Source organism: Phoxinus phoxinus (genome assembly GCF_949152265.1).
Source record: "Phoxinus phoxinus genome assembly, chromosome: 5".
In the NCBI taxonomy this organism is placed as follows: Eukaryota; Metazoa; Chordata; class Actinopteri; order Cypriniformes; family Leuciscidae; genus Phoxinus; species Phoxinus phoxinus.
This window is the reverse complement of record NC_136880.1, coordinates 42,317,555-42,337,835: the sequence shown is the minus strand read 5'-3', so window position 1 is coordinate 42,337,835 and position 20,281 is coordinate 42,317,555. Positions and strand designations below refer to the sequence as shown.

At 38.3% G+C, this 20,281-nt stretch overlaps 2 protein-coding genes across 7 annotated transcripts in view; both read left to right on the top strand.

The window, feature by feature from the left end:
* The window catches only part of sbno2a (strawberry notch homolog 2a), a 49,094-nt gene extending 43,889 nt beyond the window's left edge, over positions 1–5,205 (top strand). For all 5 annotated transcript variants that reach the window (XM_079612908.1, XM_079612911.1, XM_079612909.1 and 2 more), the window contains exon 32: positions 1,843–5,205. In XM_079612908.1, coding sequence (XP_079469034.1) covers positions 1,843–2,999 — 1,157 coding nt within the window. In that variant the 3' untranslated portion in view covers positions 3,000–5,205. The remainder of the gene's footprint in view (positions 1–1,842) is intronic.
* A 2,156-nt stretch (positions 5,206–7,361) lies between these two features.
* Positions 7,362–20,281, top strand: part of arhgap45a (Rho GTPase activating protein 45a) — a 43,209-nt gene continuing 30,289 nt past the window's right edge. The window contains exons 1-3 of one of the 2 annotated variants that reach the window (XM_079612904.1): positions 7,362–7,611; positions 9,376–9,754; positions 19,727–19,873. In XM_079612904.1, coding sequence (XP_079469030.1) covers positions 7,531–7,611; positions 9,376–9,754; positions 19,727–19,873 — 607 coding nt within the window. In that variant the 5' untranslated portion in view covers positions 7,362–7,530. The remainder of the gene's footprint in view (positions 7,612–9,375; positions 9,755–19,726; positions 19,874–20,281) is intronic. The other variant, XM_079612905.1, reaches the window with a different exon arrangement.

Sequence of the window (20,281 nt, the reverse complement as noted above, 5' to 3'; positions counted from 1 at the left end):
TAATTGCAATGCACATCTCAGATTTATACAAAAACTTATTGGCCCAGTTTCACAGAGAGGGTTTAGATTAGGCCTTAGTTCCAGGGGTGCAAACAGCGCGCTTTTCGGCGCCTCCCGCTTTTTTCACGTCAGTTTGGGTGACTTGTGTGAATCGTGCAGATCCGAAGAGTTTTTTTTTAAGGAGGGGGGGGGGGGGAGGGGGGGGGGGGAGAGAGAGAGAGAGAGGGTCTGATTATAATTTAACCAACAGTAATTCTGGATTACTTTGCGTCCACCAACAAGTAAATAGGAAATAAGTGAATCCGAACACTGCGCGCCAAACCAGCAGTATGTGCGCAAGCGTGAACCACTAGTGTTTCTGTCTCACTCTGGATCTGCCACTGCATCACATTTCTCTCTACGTGGCGTGGAGTGTCCGTTTTTATGTCGGCTCTCATGTTAACTGGTTAGAGCACAATGCCTGCGTGACACACACACTTCTCGAGCCGCGCCGAAACCGCGCGCTAGAAATAGAACCGCAACCGACGCCTATTTTTCACACGACACGCAAGTGTTGGAAGTTTTCAGACAAAATAGAAGGCGCAAATACATATTAATAAATTACATTTTGATGCTTGAAAGTCTCTCGGTTTTGACAAATGCATATATAATTGTAATTTAAAAAATAGGCCTAATTATCGATTTTCAAATATTGCCCGTCAGGCCTACAGAACGAAATATTCTGTAGCCTATTTTGCCGTCAATACTGCCGACGTTGTCTTTGCTGTATCAGGCTATATATGTTATGTTTAATATCCAAATGTAGATGGTCCGTCGGCGCACAGAGCCACGCAGTCGCAGACAGCACGTGAAGTTCGTGAACACCGAATTCTCTTTTCTATCTTATCTATTTGTGTTTGAACAGACATGTGCACGAAAAAATATGCCAGTGTCCGTCTCAACGAGTTTCCCCGTAAACGCAGTCAAAACGGATGCGTGTCATTACCAGTATACGTGCATTCGTCTTAAAGGGACAGCACCCAATATTACCTGCAGCAGCTGTTTGTGTCACCAAAGTTAATCAAACAACAAAAGAGAAAAATCACGTTTTGTCAAAAGATAAACTAATACTTAATACAGTTAATTTACCTGAAAAACATAAAGCACTGCTTTATTTCTTGTGTATTTGTGTTTTATTGTATTTATATTTGTATTTTGTTTATTAGTTTCTATGCATATGCACTAGGCCTACCCTACACAATTACCCCAATCATCCTAGAATTATTAATTCTTTACAAAAAGAGCTATTCAAATCATCAGGTGAAATTGTTTTCATGAAATAGCAGTAATATATACCGGACATTTGCCGCGGGACGAGGGCTTCGATTACCTCTCTCTTTTTTGACCATACGTGTGTTTGCACCCCTGTAGTTCAGTTAAGGGATTTAAGTAGCTTTTATAAACTTGCCTTAGAAAAAAACATTACTGATGTGCATCCTGAGACAAAACAATGGCACTGACATACAGCAGGTGAAACTGGAAAAATTAGAATATGGTGCAAAAGTTCATTTATTTCAGTAATTCAACTTAAAAGGTGAAACTACAATATTATATAGACTCATTACATGCAAAGTGAGATATTTCAAGCCTTTATTTGTTATAATTTAGATGATTATGGCTTACAGCTGATCATCTAGTTAACACTAACTAATGTTAACTAGATTTTAATAAAGTATTAGTAAATTCTGAAATGAACAAAGATTAATAAATGCTGTATAAGTGCAGCTCACTATTAGTTCATGCTAACAAATGTAGTATTGTAAAGTGTTACCAAAATAACGATCTTGTGTGTGTGTGTCTCAGGTATAAAAATCCCAGAAAACTGTGTATCCCGTGTGCGCGCCGAGCTCTCTCGGATGGACGAGGAGGTGAAGAAAGCGCGGCGAGAGAGAGAGCGGTTCGCAAATGACCAGCGTATTCGCCAAGAGATGCTAGCCAAGATGATCAACGCCCGCAAGCTCGTCACTAACCCTCCCCACTCCCTCCCGAACCACCTTCACTACCCACAATCCCTTCTGCCACTTGTGGTGCAGCCAAAAACTGAAGCCGTCAGCGAGGTCCTGGATCTGACCATCAGCCCCTGCCCTTCGCCGGACATCAAACCACCCGCGCCAGAGCTAAACGGCGTGTCCCTAAACAAAGCGATGCTAGCCGGAAGAGCGCGTCCGCTCACGGTTGCTCCAGAGACGTACAACCTAGAAGAACTGATTTCCCAGGAGCAGCAGAGACACAGACAAGTGCCGCTAAACTCGAACGTGCGCTTGTCATCGTCGCATGCCGCTTTGAACATCCCGCAGCAACACGTTCACACACTAAAGCAGAATCATTCGTCATTCGGGGTGCTAACGCAGCAAAGCGGCTCCCACGCGCAACCGTCCGCGCAATACAGCGCGCTTTTATCGCAGCTGCAGCGAAGCCCCGATAAATCCTTCGTGCTGCGGCTTCTCAATCAAATGCAACAGCAAACCGTCACCTCAGCACAATCCCCGCATCAGAACAGTCTACGCATGGCGCATTCATCAAACTCGCACGTGCAGCTGTCAAAACAACACGCGCAGCTACCCCTGCAGTCGCACGTCAGTCAATCCGCTCACGAACGAGCGTCCGGTGCAAACAGTGACTTTAACTTTGACGAATTAGACTTCAGTTACCCTTCGCCTGATTCGCAACTGAAGTACCCGTTCACCTCACAAGCCCTGCCATCCTCGACTCCGCCCCCTCCTCATTACTCCTCCTCCCTATTTGCATCGGCTCCTCCAAACTCCTCCCTCTCTGACTCAAGCTCCTCCTCCTCGCACTTCACTCCTTCCTCTTCCTCATCCGAACAGACACATCAATTACCCAACGGACACAGCAGCATGGACCCCTTGGATACACTAGATCACATGATCCACGGCTCGTCCTCGGATCACCGGCAGTCCGTCATCCAGTTTAAATCAGTGGACTGGGACGCCACCTAGCGGCTCGTACGCGCGACAGTCAAAAAAGTTTTGTGTTTCTTTTCCCAAGTCATTCTCAGTCCATAAGCTAAGAGTTGCATTCGGCTCATTGACGTTCAATGAAGATGATTTAAAATACACGGGCACTTGAAATCAGTTTGGTTTTTATTTGCCTTATTTGAAGCAATAGGGCTTTTCCACCCTCCATTTCATCACATCAAACATTGAGGTAAAAGAGATATTTATTTATTACGACATTGGTGTATACTGTTTCCTATCTTAGGGAGTTTATCTTTTCGAATGAATGCCTTCTGTTAAATCAGTGCCTTTATCTCCTTCAGATGCAGTCTTGTGTGCGTACATACATATATATATATATATATTTCTAGACAGAGTAGTGCTATATTATTTATTTCCTCCGGTGTCTATCCTCTACCCAGAGATCTGTGCTTCTTCGTAGGCGGCGCACGGACCCGATCGATCGCATGATTATGAAACTGCTGTTTTGACCCCTTAACCCTGTGAATTTCTCCTTTTTCCTTCTACATTTCAGTAATCTGAACACAGGGACAGATTCCTTCACAATATCAAGCTTATAGTGATGGCGAGCAGAATACTCCGCTTTACACACGTTTGTGTAATTTCTCAGGTATATTATAGACTCGTCACTGTCCAAAACAAATGATTATTTTATAAAATGTAATAGATTGCGGATGGGTCGTCGTGAGCTTTTGGGAATTGGAAACCAAATTATTTATTTGCAGATCTTAAAGAGGGGGTCATGAACTGGCTTTTTAAAAATGTTTATATTGTTGTCTGAGGTCTACTTATGACATTTTTACATTCAAAAACATCAAAATTAATAAGAATCGGCTATTTTCTACCCTATTTTTGAGTCTAGCTCCTGAAACGCTCGGTTTTTATGCGCGTGCCGCATTGAAGACTTGGAATTAAACGCCCACAGTTTTGCATATTATAATGAGTTTAATGTAATGCGCTTCGGTGGGCGGGGCTAAACCGGCGGTGTTGAAGTGGGCGTCGATCTTCTTCTGCGGAGGCGGGGTTTAATACCCTGTGATGTCTTAGATCCCCACTTTGAATAATCTGTCGTTCGCTGGGCCTGATGTCAATAAAAGCCTTTATTGGACTAACAAGGAAGTTATTCTTATAGTATGATGACCTCTTATATGTCAGAAGCTCAAGGAAAATTAGATTTCTCAGTTCATCACCCCTTTAAGCCCCGGGACACACCAAGCCGACGTCAAAGAACTAGGGTGTCGTCGGCTGCGTCTCGGTTTAAAACACACCGAAAGGAGTAAAGGCGACTGTACGCTAGTAAACATCAGCAGGCATCAATACTCTCATTCAAAAAGGGAAACCGAAACTAAGGACTGCAGAACCGTAAAACTAAAGCACCATCACTTTCTTAATTCCACTCGGCTCATGTTGTTATGAAAATATTCGTGCATTCGAATGCTCAGGTAAGATGGCGTAAAATTATAACAGACTTCCGTCTGTACCGTCGTCTTTGCTCGCTTTCATCACTTTTATTCTCGTGCACAGTCTCGTTCGCTAAGCTGAACAGCCAATCAGAGTTCTCTCTCTCTCTCACCGACACTCAACATGTCGAACCGGCCCCTTAAAAATCCCCCAGAGCCAAGCCGATCGGCGCTCCGTAACAACCCGACGCTGGCTTGGTGTGTGTGTGTCGGCCTTCATGAGGAGGTGACCGAGCGCTGAACCACTGGACCTCACGCTGAGACGTCTTTATACCGAGTGAGAGTGAGACCTTAGCAATAAAAACCAAACAAATGATTATTAAAAATCAAAAAAACTGCCCCACGAACAACTCGCGATTCTCTTTATATCTGTTCAGAAGTGATATTTTTGAATTGTTTTCAAAGAAAATTATATTTGTTAAGAGAAAACAATGGATTTGTTTGTTTGTTTGTATGAGGTCAATGTTTTTTCCTTTTTTGGTGGTGTATTCTCGTGTAGTTGGAATGAAAGCAAATGTATTGGTGTCTTTGATATTGCTGTTCGTATTATTATTGTTATTAATACTATTATTATTGTTGCTATTTATATCCAAGGGACATTATTAGTAGAGGTTAGACTTTATTATAATCACTTGTAGAAGTTCGAACACTTTTTTTTTCTTTTTCTTTTTTTCTTTCTAATGCCTTGTCAGGTTTTTTTCCTTTTTTTTTTTTCTTTTTTTTTTTTTTCTCCTGCTCCCAAAATACAGAATCAAAGCCTGCAACCTGCCACCAAAATCCAACTGTGTGTGAGTGTGTGTTACTCGTTCTTTCACTCGAGCTTCAGAAAGTTGGCTTTTCTTCTTTGGGTCGGGCGTGTAGATTCCCATCGCACCAAAGTTTTCTGTGCAGTTTTTGCAGGCTCCGTACGGTCGTGCTTAATCTCAGGAAAAAGTCGAGGGAAAGGATTCGGCGTCGCAGTTAAAGACGCATGACACTGACTACTGTACTCTACAGGCCTGGCTACCGTGTTCTAGACTTGAAGTAATGAGAGAAAATGCGAATTTAGGAATATTGCTCGAGTATTACTACAAGTTCTCTGCTTTTAATGTTTTTTTTGTGACAATTTTATGAGAAATGATGCAAGCCGTTTCGACTGGATTGTTGAAATCATGTGAACAAAAAAAACAATCCCGTTCCCACGAGGCTGTGATTGGCTCTAGTTACTCCATTTAAGCGTTTTTTGTGTGTTAAAAAAAAAAAAAAACTTGCAGATGTGTTTTGCCCTCTGTGTTTCTACTCCTTTTTGTCCTGACAACATGCCAGAATTTGAATACTCATCATCTGCTGCCCGGCGTCTTTTTTGAAAGAAATCACAAATGAACACTTTAATAATAAAAGCAAAACATTTAAGACTGCTACTGATTGTATGTATTGTTGTTGCTGTTGTTGATGATGATGATGATATTATTGTTATATTATTAATGTTTCCAGTTAGAATTCTGTTCAGCACTTTTACTTTGGGCTTCTTTGTTTTATCCCAATATTTATGAGTTTAGATGGAACTGTAAATAGTGTAAACAAATGTGCCTTTTGACTCATTCTGAACGTTTTCTACATTTAACAGAAGGAATATATTGTACTGCAATATAATTTTTAACAAACAATAAAATTTTAAGAGTTTGTTCAAATTGCTCATCTGTATTATTCTAACATTATTGTCTGTATCGGCAATAACCAAGAAAAATACCATGTTAATACATCAGAATATGAACATGGGATATTTGAAGTCACCAAAACAAACACGCCCCTACGTAAAAGGTTCACGCCCCTATCTTGATAGCTCCACCCCCAATGTGTGGACACGCCCCTTACTGCTCATTGGCTACAAGTGTGTTTTGATGCTCAGTCTTATCCACTTTCATCAGTGTTTCTCAGAAATCACTCACTGCACCTTTAAGTGTAATGCAGCATAAAAGTAGAAATATATAACATAATATATAACGTAAAATATTCCTGCTCTGCCCTATAGTATCAAAGTATGTAGTTGTAATTGTCCCCTCTGAGCAGCATTAAATATTGTGTGTAAAGACCCCTAAATGCCACTTCAGAAGCTGCTTCTGTACAGTGTACATTTGAGTATGCTAATATATATAATATTAATGTTAATCATTCAGCTTCTTTACTATGTAGACTTGCATAGCACATGCACATCACTAGTGTTATTTTTAGATTATTTAATGAAAAGTCTTAGTTTGACTGAATGTGTAGATGTGCCAAGAAAGACAATTTAAGTTGCTGAAAACCTTGAATAGATTGAGCCTAAAAAATATCCAGCAGAAATGTATTGTACCCCTGAAATTCAACACATTTTCCCCGCCATTTTGTTTCAAGTAAATATCAATATAGCCAACTTAGGCAAATCTTATGTCATAAATTTGAAATATGAGATAAAAAGTAAAAAATACGAGATAAAAAGTCAAAAATATGAGATGAAAAGTCAAAATTATGACATACTACGTCAGAATTATGAGATTAAAAACTCGAAATTATTACTTAACGATACTAGTTCACGCCGCGAATCTAACGTCGTTATTTTGACTTTTTAATGTCATAGGTTATACATGTCTAAGTCATAACTTCGATTTTTCATTTCATAATTAGCACTTTTTATCGTTACACTATTAAATATTTGTCATAATTTCGGCATTTTATGTTGTCTTAATTTTAAGTTTTTCTGAAATGGTGGAACTGCTTATTGACCTCAATTAAAATACAAATTGACCTCAATACAAATATATATATATAAATATATATTATTCATATCTGAATTTGTCTTGTCATGTTGTTGTCTCTGGTGATGTTTGATTAGTGGTTCTCCGGCAGGTGCCAGCAGCGTCTTCGAGACGGACGCGCAGCGCGCGACACTGCAGCAGGAAGAGAGCGCGCGCGCGGGAGCGAGTAACTGAACTCTCATGATGGGGAAGTAACTGTCAGTCACAGAAGAACAAGATAAAACATTTTCACAAGTTTTTAGCTCATTCCTGCAGATTTGCGGTACGATTTCTGTGAACATGTTTTCTCGAAAGAAAAAGGAGCACACGACTAAAGCATCTCCAGCCTCCAAGAAGAGCAACTCCGCTCAAAACCCGTCGGTAAGACCAACAGCCCTTCTTAGGAATAACAGTTACCAAAAAAAACAGAGTTTAGTTTTGTGATAGGTTGATATTACTGCTGTAAACGTGTTTAAAAGAGAAAACTGGTTTAATCAGCCCGAAAACTTGCGCGTAAAGCGGCTTTGCAACTTTTGGTCAATTTTAAACGGTTGACAAATGGAATCACATTCATCCTCTTTGCTTTCCTTTAGCAGTTCAAACAATAATTGTATTTAAAAGACTAACGTTAAATTTACTTTATTATTAATAATTATAGATATTTGGACTTGTGTGGGAGGTCTGATTCATTTTACAGAATTTGTTAACTCGAACGATTCATTTTGAATGAATCGGTTCACAATAGCCGAGTGATTTATGACTTATGAACACTTTGCGATTCGTTTGACTGAATCATTAAGGAATCGACTCAAAAGAATGTTTTGTTCAATTGGTGTGAATATTGCAAATTGATGAACGGTTCTGTTCAGCCTGGTGAAGAGCACAAAATTATGTTCTCTCTCTCTTTCTTTGTTTCGCAAACAATGCCAAAAATAAACTGAGAGGAAGTCAGCAAGAGTCATCTAGAAACGAGCAACTGTTGTACAGCTACAGATGGAAACATCCAGAATAGAAAAAAATTGCAATACAATAAAACATGGTTCTATGGAGATTCATAACTAATCTCCTTAGAAATTGAAAACCATGAATCTGGATTAAAAGAGTGAACCTAAAGAGAGTTCATCCAAAAATTAAAATTTTGTGATCTTTAATTGTTATTTCAAACCTGTAGGACTAGAACTAGAAAGTGACTTTGGACCCCATTGACTTTTAAGTAAATTGACAAGTTCCTTTGAAGCACCAGTACCAAATACCAAATGTTTAACTGGTTTTCATATTAATAAATATATATTTTTTATATAAAAAAAAATATTTGTTACTTTTTTATGAAATCAAATCATGAAAGGTTGGTAGAAACCCTTTGTTTGGTTTGTCTTCATGCCAAGAGTTCAAAGGATAACATTACATTTTTTAAGAGAAAAGGGGTCTGAAATGTATATATATATATATATATATATATATATATATATATAAATCATAATTTTTTAGGTGAGAAATGCATGTAAATGCACATATTTTATATTAATGCACCAATATTTTCGGCCTTGAGCGCTGACAGTTAAAACTATATTACTGGGCAGAAATTGTTTAATAATTAATTTAACTGTTCATGCACTGTTGAGTTCATTGTTTTGTTATTTAAACATATTTCTGTTTCCTCATATGTGACCACAAAACCATTCACATGGGTCAAAATTTTTTTATGTATACATAACATGAAAGCTGAATAAATAATCTCTCCATTGATGTGTGGTTTGTTAGGATAGGACAATATTTGGTCGAGACACAACTATTGAAAATCTGGAATCTGAGGGAGCAAAAAAATGTAAACATTGAGAAAATCTCCTTTAAAGTTGTGCATTTATGTTCACGATTGTGCTGCATTCACTTACAAAAATACATGTTTTATATATTTACGTTAGTAAGATATCTTCATGGGACATGATTTTAATATCCTAATGATTTTTGGCATAAAAGAAAAATGGTACAATGTTTTTTTGTTGGCCACAGATATACCCGTGCGTCATGTGACTGGTTTTGTGATCACATATATTTCACCTTCACCATTAACCCTGTCCATAGTATTCATCTCCATAATCCTGTCACTCACTCTCCATCTTCTCTCTCCTCCCCATGTTAACCCAGTTGTCCATCCTTCAGGAACTCTCCCACTACGACACTACCGATGGCCTCTGCACGCTGGCTCCTCCTGATTCGGTGCCGTCGTCCTGCCCGGGGACGCCGTCGGTCCACTCCAAGCTAGCGGTGTGCAGTTCTCCCGTGGGGGCGATCAAGCGGCCCACGGGCCTCAGCCGCCACGCCAGCGCCGCCGCCGGGTTCCCCTTCCAGACCTCTGGGACGTGGAGTTTCCACAAGAGCTACGCCCGGGCCGCTCTCAGCTACGGACACGCGGACGGCGGCGAAGCGTCGGCCATCGAGGTGGAGGACATCCCCTCGCTGCTACGAGACGTCGCCCGCTTCGCAGAGGCTGTGGAGAAACTAAAGGACATGGTGCTGGGCGAAGGTATGAGTTGTACAAAAATATTGTATTCGAATATTCAGGTTCATAAAAATCTAATATTAGTTTATTTAAATGTCGTTTAACGAGAAATATAAGTTTACGTTTTTTTATTTTTAAAGGGGTGTTTGATTATGATTTGACTTTTCTAACTGTAGTTAGTGTGTAATGTTGCTGTTTGATCATAAACAACATCTGCAAAGTTACAACGCTCAAAGTTCAAAGCAAAGGGAGATATTTGCTTTTAAAGAAATCGCTTTTTAAGGACGACAACAAACGGCTGGTAGGAACTACACGACATTCCTCCTGGGTTAGTGACATCACCAACCCTAAAATTTACATAAACCCCGCCCCCTGAACACGATTTATAGATTATCAAGACAGAATATGCTAATCAATGACTAGAAGATATCTACACATAAGCTGCATAAACTCATCAACTAACCATTCAGAAATGTCCTGTTCTTCTACATGTTGTCACTTCTTCTTGAGTCTCTCCATCATTGACTGACTCCGGTTTGAACATAAAAGGCTAAAAGTTTTTGAAATGTTTTGTGTGTGTGTGTGTGTGTGTGTGTGTGAGAGAGAGGTAAAAGCATAGACATGTATAGAAAGGCTAGATGGCTTACCGGCGCTGAGAGCCAATGGGACCCGACGACGTCACACGGCGGCCATCTTAGGACAGGACCGCTCGTCCAGTTATAACATTAAAGTCTATTGTGCATGTAGTGCTGAAATAACTATATTTTGCTCAATTTTCAACCGATTTTCAAACGGCTTGGTGTGTCATAAACGTCAGGGATGCGGCTATTTAACTGCATACTTGTGAAAAATTATAGCCACGGAGTTTATTAAACATCGGCATCAGCACAAATCATAGCCACGTTAATAAGGTTTGTAATAAACCAAACCGTTTGTAAATCCGTCAAGAATTCAGCAAGTTACGAGCATTTTAGTTGGCGTATGTCACTCACCTTCCGTCCACAGCAGCAGGGAGCTGCAGCACAGTCTCCTGACCTAAGATGGCCGCCAAGTGACGACACAGCTGACTCCGCCTTGAGCCATCTAGCCTTTCTATACATGTCTATGGGTAAAAGGACACGAGCTCTTGAAGCTCCGCCCCCTGTGTCGGGAGCAGCAGCTCATTTGCATTTAAAGAAACAGACACAAAACGGTGTGTTTTTGCTCACCCTCAAAAAGTGACAATTTTAACATGATATATAAAAATATCTGTGGGGTATTTTGAGCTAAAACTTCACACACACACTCTGGGGACATCAGAGACTTATTTTACATCTTGTGAAAAGGGCATTACACCCCCCCCTTTAAGATTTTGTCACCATTTCTGAAGAAACTTACATTAGGCAATATACACAACAAGCTTACTATATATCTTAAGGTTTTATTTTAGTTGAAAACATTTAACAATATGTGTAAACAAACAAATACAAAAAAAGCATTTAAGCTCAAGCAGCGCAAACGGTAAAAAACGCTAATAAAGCAGACTGCGCAGTTATCGTACAGAACGTACATGCACTCGATGTTTATATTGTTTCACGTTCATGTGAATATTATTATGGTGGTGATATTATGATTTGATTGATTTAAAGTAATTCCATTTTGTAATATAATTTTCATCTAAGTAAATCCAAACTTCGCGAGGCAAACAACGACATTATGTGATCAACGCTCCACAGCGCCACCCAGTGCATTTAATTATAAGTGCGAATTAAAAAAAAGAGAAAATAAGTAAAATTTAAATGGTATTTTATTTTTCGAATAATAATTACAGATCAAATATAATCGAAAATTCAGACCAGACGACTTAAAGGGTTAGTTCACTCTTTAAAAAACTTTTGCTGATAATTTACTCATCCCGATGTCATCCAAGATGTCCATGTCTTTCTTTCTTCAGTCGAAAAGAAATTAAGGTTTTTGATGAAAACATTTCTCCATATAATGGACGTCACTGGGGACCAAACGGGTCAAGGTCCAGATGACAGTGTCAGCGCCGCTTCAACGGGCTTTAAACGACACCAGACGATGAATACGGGTCTTATCTAGCGAAACCATCGTCATTTCACAAATAAATAAAAAAGTTTAAGTTTTATAAGCACAAACGCTCGCCTTGCTCTGTTCTGTGATGCGCGTTCGTGACGCAATTACATTGAAAAGGTCACGCTTGACGAGTCAGTGTTTACAAATGTGCGGAAGGAGGACCATACACACATATTCAAATGTCTTTGTGTCAGTTTATCGTTTAAAATGCCCATCTCGTGTGTGTATCCTGGTGTTGGAATATTAAAAAGCCTAAAAGAAAATTTTCGTCAGGATAGAAATGTTTTACTTTTCACAGAAGCGTGACCTTTACAGCGTAACTGCGTATTACGTGACGTCACTAACGCGCATCACAGAACAGAGCAAGGCGAGCGTTTGTGCTTCTAAAACTTAAACTTTTTTATTTTATTTTTTTATGACCGAACGTTTCGCTAGATAAGACCCGTATTCATCGTCTGGTGTCGTTTAAAGCCCGTTGAAGCGGCGCTGACACTGTCATCTGGACCTTGACCCGTTTGGTCGCCAGTGAAGTCCATTATATGGAGAAATGTTTTCATCAAAAATCTTAATTTCTTTTCGACTGAAGAAAGAAAGACATGGACATCTTGGATTACATCGGGGTGAGTAAATTATCAGCAAAAGTTTTTTTAAAAGTGAACTAATCCTTTAATTGAATTATTTATTCACTGCTGTGTTTATTGTTTAAACATATTTCTGTTTCCATCTTTTTTTTTTGTAGAAGGAAGAAAGACACTCAAGGTAATTACATAAATTAAAATTAGAATGAACTGATATGATCTGCAAGTCATCAGCGATCTCTAGATATCATTCTGAGCCGTTAGAAACCCCACATAAGCTGATGATTAACGTGAGTTCAGGAATGGCCATTTGTAACATGCGTTTTGACAGTGGGTTTCCGTGGAGAAAGAGAGGAAGGAAGAGGAACCGTGCGTCAGATGTTTTCTTTGCAGGCTTCAGTTTGAGATTACACACGTCCGCTGGGCTTCACACCCCCCCACCTTCCCTTAAAACACTCAGGGTTTGAAATGAACCTTTAAGTTACCGGGCCGTTCATAACTTCTACTAGCCCAAAAAAAAAAAAAAAAAAGAAGAATAAGTAAATAAACCAGATTAATAACTACATCACAGCTTAAATATAAATGTATATATACAGGTGAAACTGGAAAAATTATAATATGGTGCAAAATTTCAGTAATTCAACTTGAAAGATGAAACTAATATATTATATAGACTCATTACATGCAAAGTGAGATATTTCAAGCCTTTATTTGTTATAATTTTGATGATTATGAGCTTACAGATTATGAAAACCCCAACTTCAAAATTAGAATATTGTGAAAAGGTTTTCATAAACTGTAAAATTATAACAAATAAAGGCTTGAAATATCTCACTTTGCATGTAATGTGTCTATATAATATATTAGTTTTTACCTTTTAAGTTGAATTACTGAACTTTTTCACCATATTATAATTTTTCCAGTTTCACCTGTATATAAAAACAATTGTATTTCATACATTAATTTCTTATTCAAACAAAATCCAGTCATCCAGCATCTCCTCCCTTCCTCATTCATCCTCATGCTTTTCACCAAAAATGTATTTTTAGATGGACAGATCAATACAGAACAAAGAAGATAATTTTTTTTAATAATAATGTATTTTCTGTTAACCAAATGCTTTTTAATCTTCGCTATTGCTTCAATGCAAATGAACAAGCGCGCCGTTATGTGTTGTGTAGTGACGTGTGTGTGTGTTCAAGTAAGCAGATATGAGCAGATTCTGTGCAATACACTGTATTTAATATATCATGATGACTCACGAGTATTTGTGCTAAATCTGCACAGATTTAGACTTACACACTCTAAAAAATGCTGGGTTGTTTTAACCCAATTTTGCGTCAAATATGGACAAACCCAAACGTTGGATTAAAACTGCATTATAAAAATGTAACCCAACGGCTGGGTTTGTCCATATATGACCCAAAATTGGGTTAAAACAACCCAGCATTTTTTAGAGTGCACGAACTTCCCCAGCAAAGCGAGCAAACTTAATAAGTAAGGCTCGTGATTGAACAGCGTTACCCGCCACAGTTGATTTATACACGCATTTGGCGGGTTGGCGGGTGTTATGAATTTAACAAAAGAGTGTTTCACGGGTAAACCCCCCCGAGTGAAGGCCCGAACCCTCCTGCTTCTCACCGCATGTGGTGATGTGGTGTTATAGTGGGGCTTTTGATATTCCACCTTTAGTCTTCGTGCACAGTCACTCACTCCTTGAAATGTGATCAGACATCGAAGGTGCACGAAGGACTATTGGAGAAATTTAAGTCTTTATTTGCTGAAATTCTTCCTATTTGTCATTGATCTCAAATCTCACTCGGCCTCCGCATATCCTAACATGTTAGAAGCACATAATGATTTATATATATATACGTGTGTAACGATCCCTGATGTCACGACTGCATAAATATCACGATACGATATTATTACGAAACTTTTTTTTCATGTGATTAAAGGTTAACACAAACTGAACTGTTGATTAAAATGCTAAATTTTATATTACATTGTGTGTGTAAATGAATAGTCTTTGACTTAGTGCTGGAAACCCAAAGCACAGGACAATAGAGACACCAGAATAACAATATTCACGATTCTGAAGATGAAAATACAGAATTATTTTTGACGAATATGAATATTCAGAATATTTTAGAAATATCTTTCACTGACTAGATGTATTTAAAATAATATAGGCCACTTTTTACTGGTAACATCAGACATTTGGCATTATCAGGACCCACCAATATTCCCCCATTATATATAGTAGTTTAATGTAGTACTGACACTAAAACTCTGAAAACTTGTTTTTTGGGTGAACTATCCACAATAAATATTGTCACTATCCACGATACATTTTTGTATTGTGATATATAGTGACACAATATATGGTCACACCCCTATTAGAAGCACATAAAGCTTCGTAAACCTTGTGTGACTTTACCAGCGCAGAGATCAGGAGTTGTGTCACGTCTGCTCTATGAAGAACAGAAGTCAGTCGAGTCTCCTCGGGCCTCGTGGACTTCCTTAAAGCGTTGCTATATTCATCAGCTCTACTTCCTGTTTACATCTGCCCTGCTTGTAGAGTTGCAATAGTAATGTTTCCAATGTCATCTCAAGGCGAATCTTTCTATCAGCCATTTGGTGTTAGCGTAACCCAGGGATTCACAAACTTTCTTGTCAGCTGGACTTCTTTGACCTAAAATATTTTCTTGAATGTTTTCTCTGAAAGTTAGTATTTTTAAATAATTTGGCAAAACATTTTATGTTCATTTTAATTTTATCTAAATGAATGAACACTAACTATACTAAAAGTTGAAGGACTAAAATTACTAACTATAAAAATGACAAAAGCACATTAGACAAAGAAAATTAAACATATTAACATTTTGAAAATGTAAAGATAAAAGCTAATAACAACTATAAAAGTGCATAAATAATACTAAATAACACCTAAACATTTGCATGTTCATGGTTCTCTGATGTTGGTTAATGGTCACATGACATATAAATACTTTTTTAGATGTTTTGTTTTATTTTTTCCATTATTTATGTATTTTAAATGTACATTTTTATGATTTTGTTTTCACTTTTCATCAACTCTGGTGTAATCCTGGTGTAAAACATAACACTTTCCTTAAAGCCTTTATGTATACACACATTATTAATGCATTTATAAGGCCTTTATGTATAGATGCATTATTAATGCATTCATAATGTATGTTAAAATGCATTATATTCTGTGCAGATGCCTTGTTACAACTGAAATTGGTTGTTTGGCATGCGTTTTACCGTAACTTTCTAAAGGCGTAACAACAACCCTCTTTAAAGAATAAATTCTACATATCATAAATATAATATAAAATATACATTTCAAGCACTATTGAAGTCAATAGCAATTGTAATAAGATAAGAACAAACAATCAAAACTACAAGCAAGAGCACAAATAAACATAATGGGCCCTATTTTAACGATCTGAAGCACAAGTAACTTTGTGGGTGGATCACGGAAATCTAAAAGGGGTTGGTCTGAAGTAGCTTCATTACTCATAGGTGTGGTTTGGGCGTAACGTGAAATAAACCAATCAGAGCGTCCTCTCACATTCCCTTTAAGAGCCGGCGCGCTTGTTCCACGGCGGATCGCTATTATAACAGCGGATCGCTATTATAACGGCGGATTGCTATTATAGCGGCGGATTGCTATTATAACGGCGGATTGCTATTATAACGGCGGATCGCTATTATAACGGCGGGTTTGCCAGCGCACGCCAGGAGCGGTTCACAGCCGAGGAGACCGAATTTCTCGTCAGGGCCGTAAAACACAGAGAAGTGACATTGGGAATGATGGAGAAACACACACATTAGCTTCGGTTAAACAGGCGTATAATAATTTGGGTAAATGTGTAAGCTAGATTAATTTTTTCACATCTTCACGGACACAACAATGATTTCCCTCGTGTGTTAATATGTTTCCTTGTAATAATGTATGATTTGCAAAAATGAAAACTGCTGCGTCCGTTTAGATGAGAGAATCAAAGTGTGTGTGTTGTGCACACGTTCATTCCCTAATTTACCGACGTGCGTCTGTGGAGGGAAAAGTCCGGTGCAAAATAGGAATGATACATGCGTCGGTCGGTGTACAAAGTCAATGGGATAGGGCTCAACCTGTGCGTGCGCGCTCACATAAGAACAGCACACATACAATAACGTACACCATAGAAGAAGTCATCGGCATATCAACATTCATGTCATGAACACTACTTAACACTCTAAAATCGATTCCCTATTTTCGTTTTCAAAACTTGTGTAGGTTGGTCCGAATCGATTGTGCAATCAATTTTCGAACGTAAAGTTGACAGCCCTATTAAGGACATATTTTAGTTGCCTCAAATTTGGTCGCATATGCGAGTGATTTGCTTGCATTGTAGAGGAACAGTGAATAGATAAGTATTAGAACTGAGGTTACAATTATTCATGAGATCATTCAATGCATTATAAGATGCATTACAAGGCATGCATATGTAATGCATGAAAAATACTTTTATAATGCATTATATATAAAGTAGAGCTGTCCGTTAAACGCATTATTAACGGCGTTAACGCAAACCCATTTTAACGGCGTCAATTTTTTTATCGCGAGATCAACGGCTAGCAAACTTTGTAATTTTTTTCACATGCTTTTGCAACAACTAGTAACTTTATTAAAACTACAACACCACACCGGATCTAGCTAGACCAGAAACAAAACAACAGGCGCGCCGCACACACTTGTTTGAGCCGCGTCTAGGACAACTCGTATCGCACAGCGGACGCGCACTTTCTCAGTTTATGACCAGCAATAAAAACGCCGAATGGCGCCGCCGGTGTGTGTGCACTCATAGAGAATAATGTGTTTGCATTTTAAATATGAGGCGCTGCGCTTCTCGTCCGGTGTGCGACTGCGACCCGCTTTAACGTTACGCTTTGAGCGGATGAATGATGAGCGCGAGACGCCGAAATGGATGCCAATAAGATTCTGAATGGAAAAATTACTTTTAAAAAGTTGCCAAATGGTTCAATTGACAAGACCAAAGTGATCTGTGTGTTGTGTCGTTGTGAACTGAGCAATCATCGCAGCACGTCCCGTCTGAAAAGGTCAAGCACACACACAGCTGATGCGTTTCCACGCCCAATCATCAATATCAGTAACGTCACCTCCTCGTCAGTATTTCTTTCACCCTTTTATTGATGGCCAGAGTTACATTGTGTGAGAGATTATTTGCTCCAAGTGAGAATGTTAGTGTGAAATTGAACACAGTATATGTTGTTTTCAATAAAAAAACATTTGCACAAAGCAAGCCGATCCACTTTTCCATGTTGATGAGCATTAAAAAGAGAAAAAATAATGGGACATAAAATACATTTAGAAAAGAGAAAAATGTGCGATTAATCGTGAGTTAACTATGACATTAATGCGATTAATCGCGATTAAATATTTTAATCGTTTGACAGCCCTAATATAAAGGCTATAATTAAAGTGTTGCCGATAAATCACCCTCAACTCATTTGTCTCTATTCTGATTTTGGTAGCACTTTATTTTACAGTGCTTTATTTACTTATCACAGTAATTACACTAGCTGGGTAATATCTAGGTACTAACCCTGAACCTAAATCTAACCTTAACCCATGTAGTCACCTATTCAACCCTGATATTAAATGAAGCATAATAGAGAACTCAATTAAATCTACTGAGCAATAACATCTTCCTCTGGGAAGTCACGTAGCGTTGTCATGTTTGTCTCCGAATACAGTTGTCGTTTCCTCCGCAGTGGAGCTGCTCTCGGCCACAAAAGGCGATTCATTCACAGCTCACCGCCACAGAGCGACTGCGGCGAGCAGGTCTGTACAGGCCTTGACGTTTCTTCTTACATAAACCAGCAGTCAGCACTGAATCACACTCGATTTGATTCCCGGGAGAGGTGGGGCTGTTTTTGGGGAAAATGGCATGATTTTTTTAATGTCTGACTGTCATCGTATAATAATGGGTGGACGGCGGCGTGTCAGTTTTTTTTATGCACTTTGCTCACGTCTGCACGTCATGCATGCATCAACATGCACTAAAAAACATTCCCCTCACTTTCTCCTGTAAGACATCACTGACTTGCATCTCTATTACTGTTGCTTTTGAAACCACCCAGAACGCTCTGGCATCGGGACAGGGAGTTTTGCATGTGCAAACGCCACTTGTGTTTCCTTCAGAGTTACACACTTGTGTAGGAGTTCCAGCACTGCATCAAAGAGGAACGACTGTTAGAAATGTTGCACTCTTGTGTTGTGTTGTGTGTGTTTTTTGTGCATTTTTAAGAACACCCACACACTCTGAACATGCATTTAGGCATGGAGACACACACACACACACACACACACACACAAGGACTTTTGTCGTGCACAACAACAGCTTTCATTGTCCTTCTGTAAAGGATACGGTTCCAGCAGCTTTTTCCCCCCAAACGTTCATGACTGATGATGATTTACGATGGACTTGCTGTGATGTTAAAACAAAACATTTATTTATTTATTTGATAGACTAATGATTTGATTTGATCAAAAAAAAGTGGAACAAAAGTCATTGCTCTGAACAGTCATTTGAATCTGTTGAATTCATGAGATGACCGTAATATGTAGTATCATAGACGTAGTATCAGCGTGTGTGTGTGCGGCTGTACGTTCCCTCTAGTGGTATTGAGCGGGATGTTCAGGCACAGAGCAGTGCATTGTGGGAATGGGTGGGTAGGAAGTGGACAAATAACTGACATGTTTTGCTGAAAATGAGAGGCAGAACAACAGTTGATCTACTTCCTAACATGTGGCAATGTGATTTACAGTGTCTACATATAGTGTCTGGATACTTAGTACACATTTAAAAGTATCAGAATGCTGCGCTTTAGATTAAAACAATATAAAAAAAGTGTAATTTATTTAAAACATACTTTTAAAGCAAAATATGTGTCAAAATGCTTCTTGATTTCACCCTAAAACGTGTTCGTGTTGCCGAAGAAAGATGTTTTCTCATGCATACGAGTTTAAATGTTGTATGCATTTTTGAAATACTATATGGTATAAATATAGTATACTATACTATAAAGTCGATATAAAGTGTTGTTTGGTTTTAAATCTTTTTATACATGGTTTTTTAATATCTTTATGGTTTTGGGGTTTTTTTTTAAATAATTTTTTGATATGCGTTGTCTTTAATGTCTGTGTTTTTGTGATGTAACTGTGAAGCACTTTGGTCAACATTCGTGTTGTTTAAAGGTGCTATATAAATAAAATTGACCGTGACCTTGATATTAAATGTGTCTGCAGTGAAAGAGGAGCCGTGCAGCCGGCCGGTGGTTCACGAGTGTTTGGGGGAGGTTCTGCGTGTTCTGAGGCAGGTAATCAGCACGTACCCTCTGCTGAACACTGTGGAGACACTCACCGCAGCAGGAACTCTTATCTCAAAGGTCAAAGGTCAGTGCGACTGCAATGTTTTCTTCACTTTTATTTAAACCTCATCAAATAACGAAAGAACGTCATTTCTTAAAAACCACCACAATAAAAAAAATAGGAAAAATGAATAAAATTATATATATATATATATATATATATATATATTAGGGCTGTCAAAAGATTAATCGTGATTAATCGCATCCAAAATAAAAGTTTGTGTTTGCATAATATATGTGTGTGTAATTATTTATATATATAAAAACACACACAATCATGTATATATTTAAGAAAAATTGGTTATATTTATATATAAAATATTTATATATAATATAAATTATATAAATGTATATACAGTATATAAATGCAAATATTTCTTAAATATATACATGAATTTGTGTGTTTTTTTATTTATACATAATAATTATACAC